The following is a 13,707-nucleotide window of genomic DNA, read 5'->3' as shown; positions in this document are numbered from 1 at the left end:
ACAAATAAACCAATGTAATAGTTTGGTTGTTACTTTAATTGTGTGGAAGAATAGCAAAGGTACAAATCAACAAACAAAAAAAACAACAATTAGCAACAGATGTACTTTTTGTATGAAACAATTGTAAAATTGTTGTCAACAAACAAATTATCAACAAACAATTATTGCAATCATTTCTGCTCTGATTGCATAAACACTTTCTACACACAATGTAGTCATTCTCTGTCAATACTTTATTTAAAATGTGATGGTGGATAAAAAGGTGAGTGTGTAGCGGTATCAGGCTACATCAATGTACATTACAACAGAGTAATATATTCAACATTCCTTCTATTATTTTAACACTTTAGTGTAAACAGTTGCAACAACCTGTTTCTGAGTGTTGCGAAGAATCAAACCTCTTAAGTTTGCATTGTGATATTGTAGGAATCTTGATTCATACCATTTGAAATGTAAATTTCAACACATAAGACACAAAAATAGCAACTAAAGTGAAGTGTGGCCCAACATACCATTTTAACTGTGATATTATACATAGTATAAAATGTAAAAAAAGAAAAACAATGACAGGGTTATTTATGTTTAACCGATATATACTATCATCATCATCATCATCATCTTAATATTCATGATATTATATTAGTCATATTGCTTGGCAAATAATATATTAGAGTAGGGGGTTTTGCACACGAAAGTACTAAATACAATCTTATAGAGCTATCGTAGCTATCGTATAAAGCTTTTGTTAAATGTTTTGAATAGTTTACATAATAAAACAAGTTAGTTCCAAGTGACCATAAACCTTACAAAAACATTTATTACAGAAAATTAGAGTCATCCCATCCATTTTCCTTTCAAAATTGCAATAATCTTCTATTAAATAATGTAACTTTGCTTACCAAAAATACCAACCAACTTCTACATGTACAGTTTGGTGATAGTTTTGTTGTTTTACAAAAAAGCTTTTATATGTTTACAGTGTCAGGTATAATAGTCTTACAAAAAAAGAAAAGAAAGTCTCCATTTGTCACATTCCCTATTTCAAGGAGGGCTTAGCTTCTTAATGAAATGTAGACAAACGTACATTTGCCCATTGGTTTGTTCACAGGTGCTCCGGACTTCCGACAGTGGAGCTGAAGGAGTTGCATTGTAAACTCATTTACTCATAAACACATGGTCCTGGCTGCTGGTCCTGAGGCTGCTTGGTTCCTCTATCCCTGTAGGATGTCCCGGCTACATCTGAGCCCTATGTTCCGCCAGGCAGTCTCTCTGACTGGCCTGGCTCTCCACGCCTGTGTGAGTGTGTGTGTGTGTGACACGGTGTTCCAGTGAGTGCTGCTCTACATCATTTGCTGTGCTGCGCCCGCTTGCCCAGCCTGAGCCACTGCTTCCAGGGGGACTGGGCTTTCTCCTGGTCCCCTTCCAACCCCCAGGAGGTGGGCGGGGTGGGCTGGCCGGTCCGAGGGGAGGTTGCTGGTGTGGTGTTGGGCTTTCTGAAGAAGGACATGCCATTGGAGTGCGGAGGATTTCTCTGCAGTTGCTCTGACTGTTGCTGTGCTTTCAGCTGCTGGTTGATGATGATCTGGATGTCATCCTAGGTTTGACACGTGTACAAGTAGGAATTAGGGTGAGAATTGGATATAGTCTTTTTTAATAATTTGCTTGTTTAATCATACAAGAGTTATACATGAGTTATAACAATGTTCCCCATTCGTATCAGACAAAAAGTACTCTTGCCACTAGAGGTCCCCAGTCCCTAAGCAAATGGATTAGTCATGGCTCAGCCAGAAGTGTGTGAACACCTGTTGCAATTAGTCATGCATCTGACAGGGCTGTTGGGGGGTTGGACATGTCAGGGATCAGCCATTGAGGCGATAGTAGGCCGATTTGAGATTAACAAGGGTTTTTTTCAGAGTCAAACATTGATAATGGTCTTCTAGTAAAACAAAATATATATCTTTAGTATTTGGTCGAAAGTTTCATCAAAAGCAAATTACAATGTCATGGTTGTGCACATTTTGAGCTTGGGTAAAGCCAATGGGAATCTAACTCCTAGCTCTGGCTGGTTGTGTTAATGTCATGATCGACCACTTTAGCTACACAGGAACTTGAAGCACTCACACAGCATAGTAACATGTTCAGCCTTAATAAAGACCCTACCTGCCAGGCCTCTAGCTCCTGTGACAGCACCAGTTTACGCTGGATGGCTTCCAGCAGCTGGTTGTTCAGAGACATCATCTCATTTTTACTCCTCACAAGCTCCATCTCCATTAGGTTCTTCCTATTTTGACAAAGCAATGAGACATTAACCCACAATGCTAAACACATCAGCCATCAAACATTTCAATCGTGAAAGTATTACGCGAACATGCAAAAGCCATCTTGTTTAGCTGCCATCATTATTAAGCTCATGATCAATTCTGAAAGCATTAAGATGTGTTATTAAGCGCTAAATTAAACATAGCTTTGGTTCCACTATATAAAGCTGTTGTTTTGATTACTATGAAAAAACATAAAATGAGTCAATTCATGTATTATGTAATGTTAAAATGGCTATGCATATGAAACAACACTGTAACAGCTTACTTGGCTATGGCTTCATCCCGATCTTTAATGGCCTGTTGGACGATCTCTTTCTGCTCCTGTCGGTGTTCCAGTTCTGTCTGCAGCTCTGCATTCTTCTGCTGCAAATCAGTGTTCTGGAAAGGTAGAAACACCAAAGAATAAAGTCACACCACTGCTAACCTTTTAGCTCTAGGTTTGGTTAGAGCACACATACTAATTATGGGTGAGTGTGAGAGTACAGACAGTAGATTCTTGGCAATGTAAAGAGCACTCATTTCCTGTATATCTGGTCAAACGATTTTTGTTTGAACAATGTTTTGGCTCAAAGTGACTTAAATTACTTTCACTGATGTTTAACAGCTATTTTCAATTATTTTACTAGTATCAATTGTTCATTCAACTGCTTTATTTGATCTTTAATTAACAAGTGTCATTTTTGCTCCTCAATTGGCAAAGGAAAGCTGTAGCAGACATATACTAGCATTTCCATACTTCCACAGTGCTTTCGGATATGAATATGTAAATAATTGAGTTGTGAAGATGTCTTTGCATTACTATTATGTTAATCACCACAGAATCAACTAGAAGCTTACACTTAGAAATTGAAAGTACTTTTTTTTTAAATAAAGTTTTATCAAGTGGAAGAGGCTCAACCAATAATGCTATGTATATCCATCCATCCATCAATGTATATATATATATATATATATATATATCAACAGGAAATACTACTGTCTCAGTAGCACGGTTGTGTTGACTGAAACCCGGAGAGCCAAACTAATAAAGCACAGCCCCGGGCGCTACCCTCCACAAAGCTGTTTCTCTTTATCTCTGCGTTACCTGATCCCGGAGCTCTGAAGCGCTCGGGTTCCCACACAGATCACTCCTCCCATCCACAAAGGCTGAATTCATCTCCTAGAAGACAGACGTTAACAGAGAGAAAGAGAAGGAGAGGCAGAGAGAACGAGACAGAGCGAGAGACAGAGAGTGAATGGAGGATCTGGTATCAGGCCGTGCATTCCACACAGATTGACCAAAAAAATAGGGGGTTTTGTAACGTTGACCCATTTGCATTCATTGTCTGCCCTGGGGGAGGTTTGTTTTTGTGTTCGTATATTCAAGTTATTTAAGGTCTATTAGAAAAAACAACACTTGCAAAACAAAATGTCAATATAATACATATAATAGAAGTCTCTGTCTACCAAGAAGGATGTATTACACATTTTCTATTGCGCCGTTCAGAGGCTGACCTACATAAAATACAACTCCTCTGCTATTGTCAAGCAACATTGATGTCAAACAGCAACAGCATCATTTAGCTAGCTTCTGGCAACTGAATCTACCGCACCCACCTGTGGGCAGCCGGAGTCGGCCAGGCTTCTTGCCGTGTCCGTCAGCTGGCAGAGCAAGGCGTCCATGCCCCCCCCCACAGGAAGGCACCCTGGTGCACCCATGCCCCGGGTCAATGGAAGAAGCAACTGGAGGGCCGAAGACACTTCTTGCCTCACCTAAGAGAATAAAAGCAGGTCCTCGTTTTTAAGCTTTTCGGTTGTAGTTTTTTCATTAAAAAGTAAAGGTGGTAAAGGTAAGTGGCTAAAGCATCGTTGATACATGCTGAAAAATAAGATCAAAATCCTTCTGGGAAGCTGGTGGTTGCCCTACAAGACCCCAACTGATCACAGATACTGAGGGCTGATTGTAAGGCCGTTGTAAGCATGCGAAAGAGGCGTACCGAAACTATCCACTACAAACCAAGTGCTGGCCCCACCTTCATTCAAAAAAAGAATCAGCATGTCCTCAATCGCATATCATCCACAGTGACCTCATACTACACTCACCACCGTGGTAGTCTACTTTACTCCTAGCTTACAGCGTTATAATACCGTAATGATACAAAGGAATTGACACACTACACGCTACAACCGTTGTTGTAGTGTTTGAAATGTAGAGGAATCCGATTATAGACCTCTCAAAGATTTTCTATTGTCACGGCTCTGTTCTAACGGTGAATGTACAATAGACACGCAAACGTGTTTTCTTAGTCCTCCAATAAGGAAACACTCCTACAATGTTAGGACAGGAACTGTAGGGAACAGGATGTGTGGTGAATGGCTCATGGGTGTAGTTATAAATCACATCATCCTGATACGAAAACACAACATCACAGTAGCCAATCAGAGAGCAAGAACTAGACAAATCTTCTTGTCTTTTACAGTTATTATTGCAATGATCTTTATTTTGATCCCCTAGGCTGAATCGACCAAAAAAGCCCATGTTCCTGGGTCGTTTATATATCTTTTTTACAATAAAAGTCAGGATGTTTGTGTATATACCATTGCAAAGGGAGTCTTGTGAATACCAACACACAGAGAACTGGACTAACAGGATGTAATTTCATTATGTTCCAGTATGGAGATAAAATAGTTATTGAGACCTTTTAATGCCAGTGGGAGCAGTGAAATGTGGAAATCAAAACAAAAATCAAAGGATATTAAGGGATTAGGTGTCTGCGTACCATTTTACTCTGGCTCTCAAATGGGCATGAATGCCAACACAAATAAACACTTTGTAACTTTTTGACCATGAGAACTCAGTTACTTATTAAAGTACATTGTAGTCTTTGTTGACAACTCAACAAAGAATTGGCCCACTGTTGCAAACTGAACTGTACCAAGGTAAAGCCAGTGTTGCACCTCCTACCTGGCATACCTCAGGTATCACTGTTTTCTTGTTATATCAAATCACATGGCCTCACCAACAGTAGCTGCCTTAAGCCGAGCCTTATTATTTTGGTAACGCAAGAATATATTGTGCAGGAAAGCTTAAAAGACTATATAGATAGGATCTTCATTTTCTTTAATAGAGGAGGGTAGGGTAGTACGCCTGTAAGTCTGTAACTAAATCCCTGAACATTAGTTTGATAGCTCTACACAACTGTGTGTTACATGGAAAATAAAATAACAAAAAAAATTGATGAAAAAGTATATGGAAAATGTAGATGTAATCAATCACACCTTTGCACCATCAATCATTCCTTTAACTGCCAGTGCTGTTTGATGTCATGTTTAGTCTTTCGATTATTGTTTTTTTATTGCTGTTTGATGTAACTGATTTGGTAGCAACATAAGATGACTATGAATAATAAAACCTGTCCACAATGTCTGTGAACTTACAAGCAGGACTTCCTGAACTGTGGTCGATCAAAAGGCACACGTCATTTGTGTATTTGATTCCATCAGCAGAACTGCAAGGTGCATTTGGATGGCTCTTTAAATTGTGATTCAAATGAATCTATAAAATACCCTCTTTAGGAAAATCTCTACATGTGGGAATAGTAACAAGTTTATAAAAAAATAGTGTTTTATAAAAAAAAACAACACACTTGAACTCCACTTTCCCTGACTTGAGATAAGCAACTTGCCGAGCAGGAATGATCGGTTCTGGGGAGGTCATTTAGTTATGCGTCTATATACAGAGTCACAAATTACGATCTCTGTCTACCCTCAGCTCAGTAGCACCCAAAGCAGGGCACTATTTTGTGTTTTTGTTCAACTGCACCCTTTCAAATGTGTGAGTTTCTGGCTCCATACCTGTTGTGTGCTGAGGCCCATCTCTGCTGTAGCCAGGCTGCTCTCCAGCTCTGACAGCAGGGAGGAGTCCCCGTGGCTCCTGGCCTCCTGGAAGGACACCTCCTCCTGCAGCTCATCCAGCTGGGCCTGCAGCTCCCGGGAGCGGCCATGCTCCTTCTCTACCTCCCCCCGCGCCTCGCTCAGCTACACACACACACACACACACACACGCTTAAAAACTGTTCAAACTATAATATTTTATATTATATACAGTTGAAATTATATATAGGGTGCCCACATATAATAAATCAGGGATTACTAAACAAAACCTACATGTGCAATAGACTAGGCACAGATTACTTGTTTACTAGATGTTTCTGTAAAATCCTTCAGAGACGGCCAGAAGAAAATCCTGACACACAAGATTCCATTCTAATGCCAAACGAATGACGTTGCAAATTTTGCAGCATAGGGCTGGAATCCAGAATTACAAGTAAGAAGGGGCACAATTGCAGGGATGAGGTGATAACCTTGAAGTGCTTCCAAAATCTGACCGAAACCCAAGCGACTCACAGAGAGTTCTTGCCCTGGCCATTTTCAGTCCACTTACACTGCGTGGGCTTGGAAGTGTTTACCAATCTCTGTATAGTGAACGTACCTTCTTCTTCTTCGTAGCATTTGAGAGTATTTGTATTGTGTTTGAATATACCTGTGTATCATTTTAGCATGCGTGTGTGTGTGTGTGCGAGTGCATACGTGCTCCTGTGTGTGTGTGTATGTGTATGTGTGTGTGTGTGTGTGTGTGTGTGTGCGTGCGTGCGTGCGTGCGTGCGTGCGTGCGTGCGTGCGTGCGTGCGTGCGTGCGTGCGTGCGTGCGTGCGTGCGTGCGTGCGTGCGTGCGTGCGTGCGTGCGTGCGTGCGTGCGTGCGTCTACCTGTTGGCTCTGCTGCTGGTTTCGCTGGTCCTGCAGGGCCAGCTGAGTGTGTATGGAGGCTAGGCTCTCCCTCAGCTCTGCGTTCTCCTGACACACACTCGCCAGACGCTCCTCCAAAGCCTGCTCCCTCTGGGTCAGACGGATCACCTAGATGGGCCGAGGCATGCCAGATTAGCCCATATGTTACACTGCAATGTTTAGCCCAGTGATGGCTACCACTTATAAAATCAATGGTTTTCAATGGCCATTGCCATTGAAAACATTCCCAAAGAAAATGGGAGCGGTCGAATCGATATCAAATAGCTTTAGGAAATCAATGGTGATACCCAGCCCGGGCTAGGATTGAGTTAGGCTATGGTTTTATTCATGATAAAAAATGTAATACAATTATAAATGATTATATCCTATTTTAAATAAAGCAATTCAGGTCATGTGTAATTAAAAGTGACTTTAGTTGTTGGTGGGTAATGCGGCTCTTACCTGTTCCCTCATGGCACTGATCAGCTCGTCGTCCTGGGTACTGCTATGGGTTCCGGCTTGGTTGAGCGGTTCCTTTAAAGCTTGCAGCTCACTGGACATGGCTCTCTCCACCTCCATGGCCTGCCAACACAGCATTTACCCAAGGCAATTAACACTGGCGCAGTTAAAAAAAAGGGAAATGATTGAAGCCTTTTAATTATGATGCAGTGTAACCATCAGTTAGCCCACCACAGAAATAAAAATACTTTGCAGTAAATTAAGGGCTGGCCTTTCAATGTTGGGATTAAAGGGGTCATGTTGTGTTCTTCTGCTCCATGGGCCAAACTCAACTCTGCCTGTTGACAAACTTCTGCTGGTTCAGCCCCCTGTCCCCATTTTCTGAAGCATGAAGGGACCAAAACAATAGGGACGGCTTCCTTTGAATATCATAACATGGCATCAAACGTGGACTCTACAACCACACGACTGTTCCAACAGTTACAATTTGCTCCCAAACGGTGTAAGACTAGTATCTTTGTCCCAATCCCCACTCCGTCCCACCCTGGGACTCCTAGTTTCCCTTACTCAGCGTTTCGGCGGGCCCCTGTCAGATCCCATCAATGCCACACAATAGAGGATGAAAGGCCAGACTGTGTGGCAGATGGAGCCAGGGGCCGGGCATCTTGGCCATGGCATTGACATGGCAGTGCCACGTTAGACAACCAAGTGGCCGGGCGGGGGAGTTGGGAGGGGAAAGAGAACATCTGTATTACTATCTGTGTAAATAGTTACAAAGGATAAGCCTGTGGGGTAGAGGGGCTTGAGGGAGTTGTGGGATTGGCCGCAGGTTTGTGTGGGTGTGCTGAGCGCCGATAGCGGGACAACAAAAGGGAAACCGAAAGACATCTTGAGGGGCCCGCTTGGAGACGCGTGGTGCGTAGGTGGGGAACGCGCGCCAGCCTCCATTATCCCCAAAGGGGACCATTTAGCACAGAGGCACGCCGCGTCCTCACAATAGAGGCAGCGACCCACTGGGAATTAACAGAGTCTCCCGGCTGGAAGGAGGACGCTCCGTTTGCTGGGAGCACAAAGGACCCGCAAGGGGGGTGTCCCCTCAAAGGGCCCCTTTGCCGCTCCCCCATCTCACCCCCCCCTTTCCCCAAAGCTTCAGTCTCCAGCCGAAGCAATATGCCGGGTTGTCCGACGACAGCTGAGTACCCCAGCGATTGGTGCAGCACGGCGGGGAGCACTCTGAGGGTGTGACCCAAACAAGCCATTTCCCCCAGGATAGAGAGGTGTTTGGGGGGGGGGGGGGGGGGGGGGGGGGGGTATGGATTTATATCTCTCTAAAATCTATATTGTGTTCTGCTTTATGTTAGCAAGCCCCCAGGACGCTCTGCACTAGAAGCCAGAAGGTCAGGGGCTGCCTCAAACTTGGCCTCTCTCTTTTAAAAATAACGGAAGCCCAGCGTGAAGCATGTAACAGGTGTCTGGTGTTCTCAGTATATTGTGTTTAATTTTGAGATATTTGGAACGGTTTGACTTTAACAGTCTTCCAATTATATTACTATGACGTGAGGTTCAGTCTTTTTTTGCCCAAGTATCTTACCATCGTACTTCTACTTGGGGTAAGACTGTGTGTACTTTTGACCCCTCTGCCCACCGCTCATGCCTGCAGGAAGTGACCATGTGACAGGTCTTAACAGTAGCTTTATTTAAGCTGTTGGTAAGCGTATAGGATTGAAATAGATTCAACTATGACTCACTGGGACCAATACATTAAATGAATTAATTATTAAAGCCTTATTTAAGCCTTACGTGCATCGTTTATTTTCGAACTAATCTGAATAATTTATCCTTATTGTTGCTACTGTACATAGTCTTATCTGTCTCTGACAGTGTTTGACTACATGACCACATATTCCAAGCAAACTTGAGTATTTTCTTATGAAACTACTCAATACTTCCATTACAGGCCAACACTTCGTCCCAACAAGACCTCTATATCAGCATTTCTGAGAAGTGATTTGTTATGAAGCCAAAGATATGTCTTCAAACGAAGTAGAAATGGAAGTGTTTCAAAGTCTATCCACATTCCTTTTGATGCCTCAGATGGTATTTAAATCACATAATTTTGAGGCTATGCATGTTTAGATGAATCAGTTCTATAATTGAGCCCCTCTCAGCAATGTGCCAGCAACTCCATGGGATCACCTCCCCTTACCAAATAAACAGTGATGGGTAAAAACACAGTTTATGCCAGACTCTTATTTATTGGGATTGCAGAATATATCAACAAAAATATCTTTCTATCAAATCCCCCAAAACATTTACTATCTGAACATCACATTTGGTCCATTCTTTGCTATATGTCTTGTATACACTAGCTTTGTGCTTTTTCACACCACAATTTCCTTTTCAGTAGTACCACATGATTAAATAGGAAACTCTAATCAAGCATAACTCCGACACTACCAGTCTGAGGAAACTAGTTAGAGGTCTGTGGTAAGCGGTGCCTTCACCCCTATCTAGTTTTCCATGATGATAACGACTCCCTCCCCTACATTCTTGCAAAGCTCTGGTTAAAATGGCTGATTCTCAGAGATACCGACTTCCATTAAAACCAATCTTATCCCAGCCTTTAAGCCGGGAAACTTTCCTTTTCTGTGGCACATTCAACGATTTCCAGTTGCCAAAATAATATACCTTAACATTTGTTATTTTACACGCAATCTCAACCTCCTTGTCTATAAATAAACTGTAAATAACCCCCCCTAATCTTACCATGCAGATAATCCCCTCCACATATTCAGGTGATAGTAAGGGGGGATCTGACTCACTCACCGTGCAAGGCACTGCTGCTAACTTTGCAGGAGGGGAACCCCAATCCACCTCCAGAGGAGGTGGATTGGGGTTGTCACAGAAGGAGCCAGCAGACTTCACACGCTTCATGTTCCTCAACACAGGTTTTCTTTCTCCCTTTGGGGTTTTCCAGAAACAGAAGATCTATTCTATGTGAATGGTAGCTGATTCCACTTAGCCAAAAACAGCCCTTTCTATGACATTCTCCTTCTCTTCAATACAACCTTCCCCTTGAACAGAAAAATGCTTCTGCTACTAAGCTATTTCCTGGCATTGCTCCTGACAGACTTCGGTCTGCTCTGGTCACCTTATGCATAGTTCCTTATTTTCAGGACTTTGACACCCTGGGGGAATGCTTGTTTTAAATATTTGATGTCATACTAGCAAGTTAGCCATTAAATTGTTATTCATTCCAACACCCCGCATAGCTGAAAAGCTTGTCAATCCTCTGTACGTGTTGACGTTACACCATAATAATGTGGCGCAAAGCTATCCCTTTCGGCCTGCCTGTCTGTCTGTCTGTCCTCCCATTCTAATCAGAACCTTGTTGTTCCTAAGTGATAAGAGACCATAAAGTGTTCGGTGCCAGATTCGGTTACACAACACATTTTTATATAACTGATTATGGTTTAATTATTTGTAAGGTTTAAGAAGATTGAAAATGTTACATAGGTTAAAGGTTACATATTGATGGGTACCATTTTATTTGTGCCATATTTAATAAAAGCAAAAAGGTTCTTGGCCATAGTGTATGGTGGTTTCCTTCTAGCCTAGAGCTACATTCAAAGAAGGCTCATGATCCCTGAATCTGTTTATATACATACGGTTTCCGTCCAGTCCAGGAACCTGGCATTAGATTACCCACTGGGTGCAATTCAACCTCCTATTACCTGGTTTGAGGATTTTTTATCTTACATATTTTATCTACATTTTGTTGCATATGCAGATATTAGACATTTCCTTCAGACACACACACACACACACACACACACACACACACACACACACACACACACACACACACACACACACTATTGTGGCCTTGCTGGAGGACAGATAAACTGTTGAACTGATACCTCGGAGATTGAATGAACACACAGTTACACTGCACGGATTGGGTAACAGGCCTCTTTTATAAGGCTTTGTTTCTCAGTTACTTGAAAAGCTGTTTTCTGTTTCAGCACCACGCTTCTATCCATTCTTATTTCATAGGACATGATTTTGTTATCTTTTGTTATAATCCAAACGGGATGATGTGAGACATATGAAACCCAAAAACAGAGAAAAGACAAGAATTCTACAATGGCATCGGCCCCCTGAGTCTTCGCTTAACAAGAACCTCCGCCGCACTCATCCCTACTGCCGTTCATCAACCAACGTGACGCGATGGAGTACTCACGGTACGGAGCTGCTCTCGCAGTCGCTGGGCGTGTTCGGCGTGGTGCTGCTGGGCCCGGCCCTTCTCCCTCTCGGCCTCGTCAACGGCCTGAGTCAGCCTCTCCACTTGGGCCCTCAGCTCGCTCACATCTCGCTCCAGCTCCCCCACCTGGCTCTCCCACTGCGACTGGCAGCTGGTCAGCTTCAGACGCAGCTCATGCCTGCCCTGCTCCAGCAACTGGCGGGGCGGGAGGTAGAGAAGATCAGAGAACACAACACGGCTTTCTAGTACACAAGACATGGGGTAGACTGGTGCAACTTATAGTGACAACGTAACCTTTAAAGTTTTTGTGTGATAAGAAAATGCATGGAGTTGTCTTGAGAAGCCCTGGCCTTAGAAAAAATAAAATATATTTTGTTGATATAGAAGAGTAAAATGAAAAACCCATGTTTCTACCCAAGCCATGATGAGATGGGAGATTGAGATGGGAGATTGTTGTCCACTTGGCAATTCAACTATTTTATTAGTTATGTGATGAGGTAGAAATATGCAGTTGTGTGAGATAACGTTTAGCTATTTTGTTATCCTCAAACACTGTGTGTTTGAGATTACCAATCTCCCTCTTTATAAGCCCTGAGGGAATTGTGGTCCATCAGGCATAAACTCCACACGTTTTGTTTATCCAAAACTATTCCAATGAGACAGCTATCAATTCCTATTGGATGTAATACTTGTGGCAACATATTGCCAAACATAAATATCGACGAAAACTTTAAATGTTAAGACCCAAAATGTAAAAACGGCTAGTCTTCTATTGGTTCACCGTCCGCCCAGTTTCACCTGCAGACTGCATGGAGGTATTCCACGGACTAACTTGTGGCATTGCATCCAAAACGAGATAAACTTGCGCGCCCACAACGCGCACTACAACAAGTAAAGACCAGTCAAGGAAAACTTTACTCGGGAGAATATTAAGCATTTTTTAACCAAAGAATACAATAGCCTACTACTTCGACGTTTCCTGAGTAGATGAATATGTCTGTATCTTGGTGATATGGTGCGAAAATCTGTTCCACGTCACGGAAGTCATATATAGCCTACTTACATTACTTTATGTGGTCAAAACTCAATTTAATGAGGTATTTAAAGAAAAACCTACCTCAAGTTTGTCTGTGTATTGCTCATGAAGCTTTTCGCTCCGATCTTTCAGCTGACGGTTTTCCAGCAGCAATGCGTTTCCCAGCTGCGCTGCCAAAATAACCTCTTCCTCCTTTTGTTTCAAAGCGTTGAGAAGTTCACTCGGGTCTTGATCATCTGTTATTTCCTCCGTCCCATAATCAAAGAAGTCGTCCTCAAACTCCATGTTCTTGGATTTCAACCCCAATCGATCCATTCGATCCATGATGTATCCTAATCAGTCGTTTAAATATCCAATATTTCCAATATATTACAGACTTTAATAAATATAAATATTAAATATTGACTTAAATGGAGTCGTGTAGCAGCCCTAGCGATAGGCCAATTAATTTAATCGAAAAGGATAAGGTTTCCTCACAACAATGAGCACCTTGTTGTAGGTCTACCTCACTGCCTCTGAGATACCATCAGGGTTCAAGACGGGCTCTAGCGAAAAGGGGCGGACCTTCTGTCACTTGCAGGTGATGTCCTCCAAAGGTAGATCACGTCACTAAAACAGTATGTCGCTAAGCAACCGTTGATTATTTACGTCCATTTCACACCTGTCCAATGGCAACTAAAATATACTGGCCAATTTAAGACATAAATATGTCATTCTGAGTAAGCCTGATAACCACAACACAGCACAAATAACACGTAGGCTGATGGTTGGAAGTATGCCTAGTTTTAAAACGTCAGCATAAGAAACAGCAATGCAAATAGGTAATATTTTTACCAAATTAAATTAGCTTCATTATCAAGTG

The 13,707-nt window shown here is 42.3% G+C and overlaps 1 protein-coding gene across 1 annotated transcript; it reads right to left on the bottom strand.

Moving 5' to 3' along the window:
- Window positions 1-38: 38 nt before the first annotated feature.
- On the bottom strand, window positions 39-13,345 carry LOC307072731 (BICD family-like cargo adapter 1). Its single transcript, XM_079732165.1, has 10 exons — window positions 12,927-13,345; window positions 11,789-12,004; window positions 7,549-7,668; window positions 7,069-7,215; window positions 6,156-6,338; window positions 3,918-4,073; window positions 3,406-3,480; window positions 2,587-2,699; window positions 2,161-2,281; window positions 39-1,594 (listed from the first exon to the last, which is right to left on the bottom strand). The coding sequence occupies exons 1-10, from the start codon at window positions 13,167-13,169 to the stop codon at window positions 1,346-1,348; spliced, it is 1,623 nt and encodes a 540-aa protein (XP_079588291.1). The 5' UTR covers window positions 13,170-13,345; the 3' UTR covers window positions 39-1,345.
- Between the last annotated feature and the right edge of the window lie 362 nt (window positions 13,346-13,707).

Source organism: Pollachius pollachius (genome assembly GCF_949987615.1).
Source record: "Pollachius pollachius genome assembly, chromosome: 3".
In the NCBI taxonomy this organism is placed as follows: Eukaryota; Metazoa; Chordata; class Actinopteri; order Gadiformes; family Gadidae; genus Pollachius; species Pollachius pollachius.
This window is presented reverse-complemented; position numbering and strand designations above follow the sequence as displayed.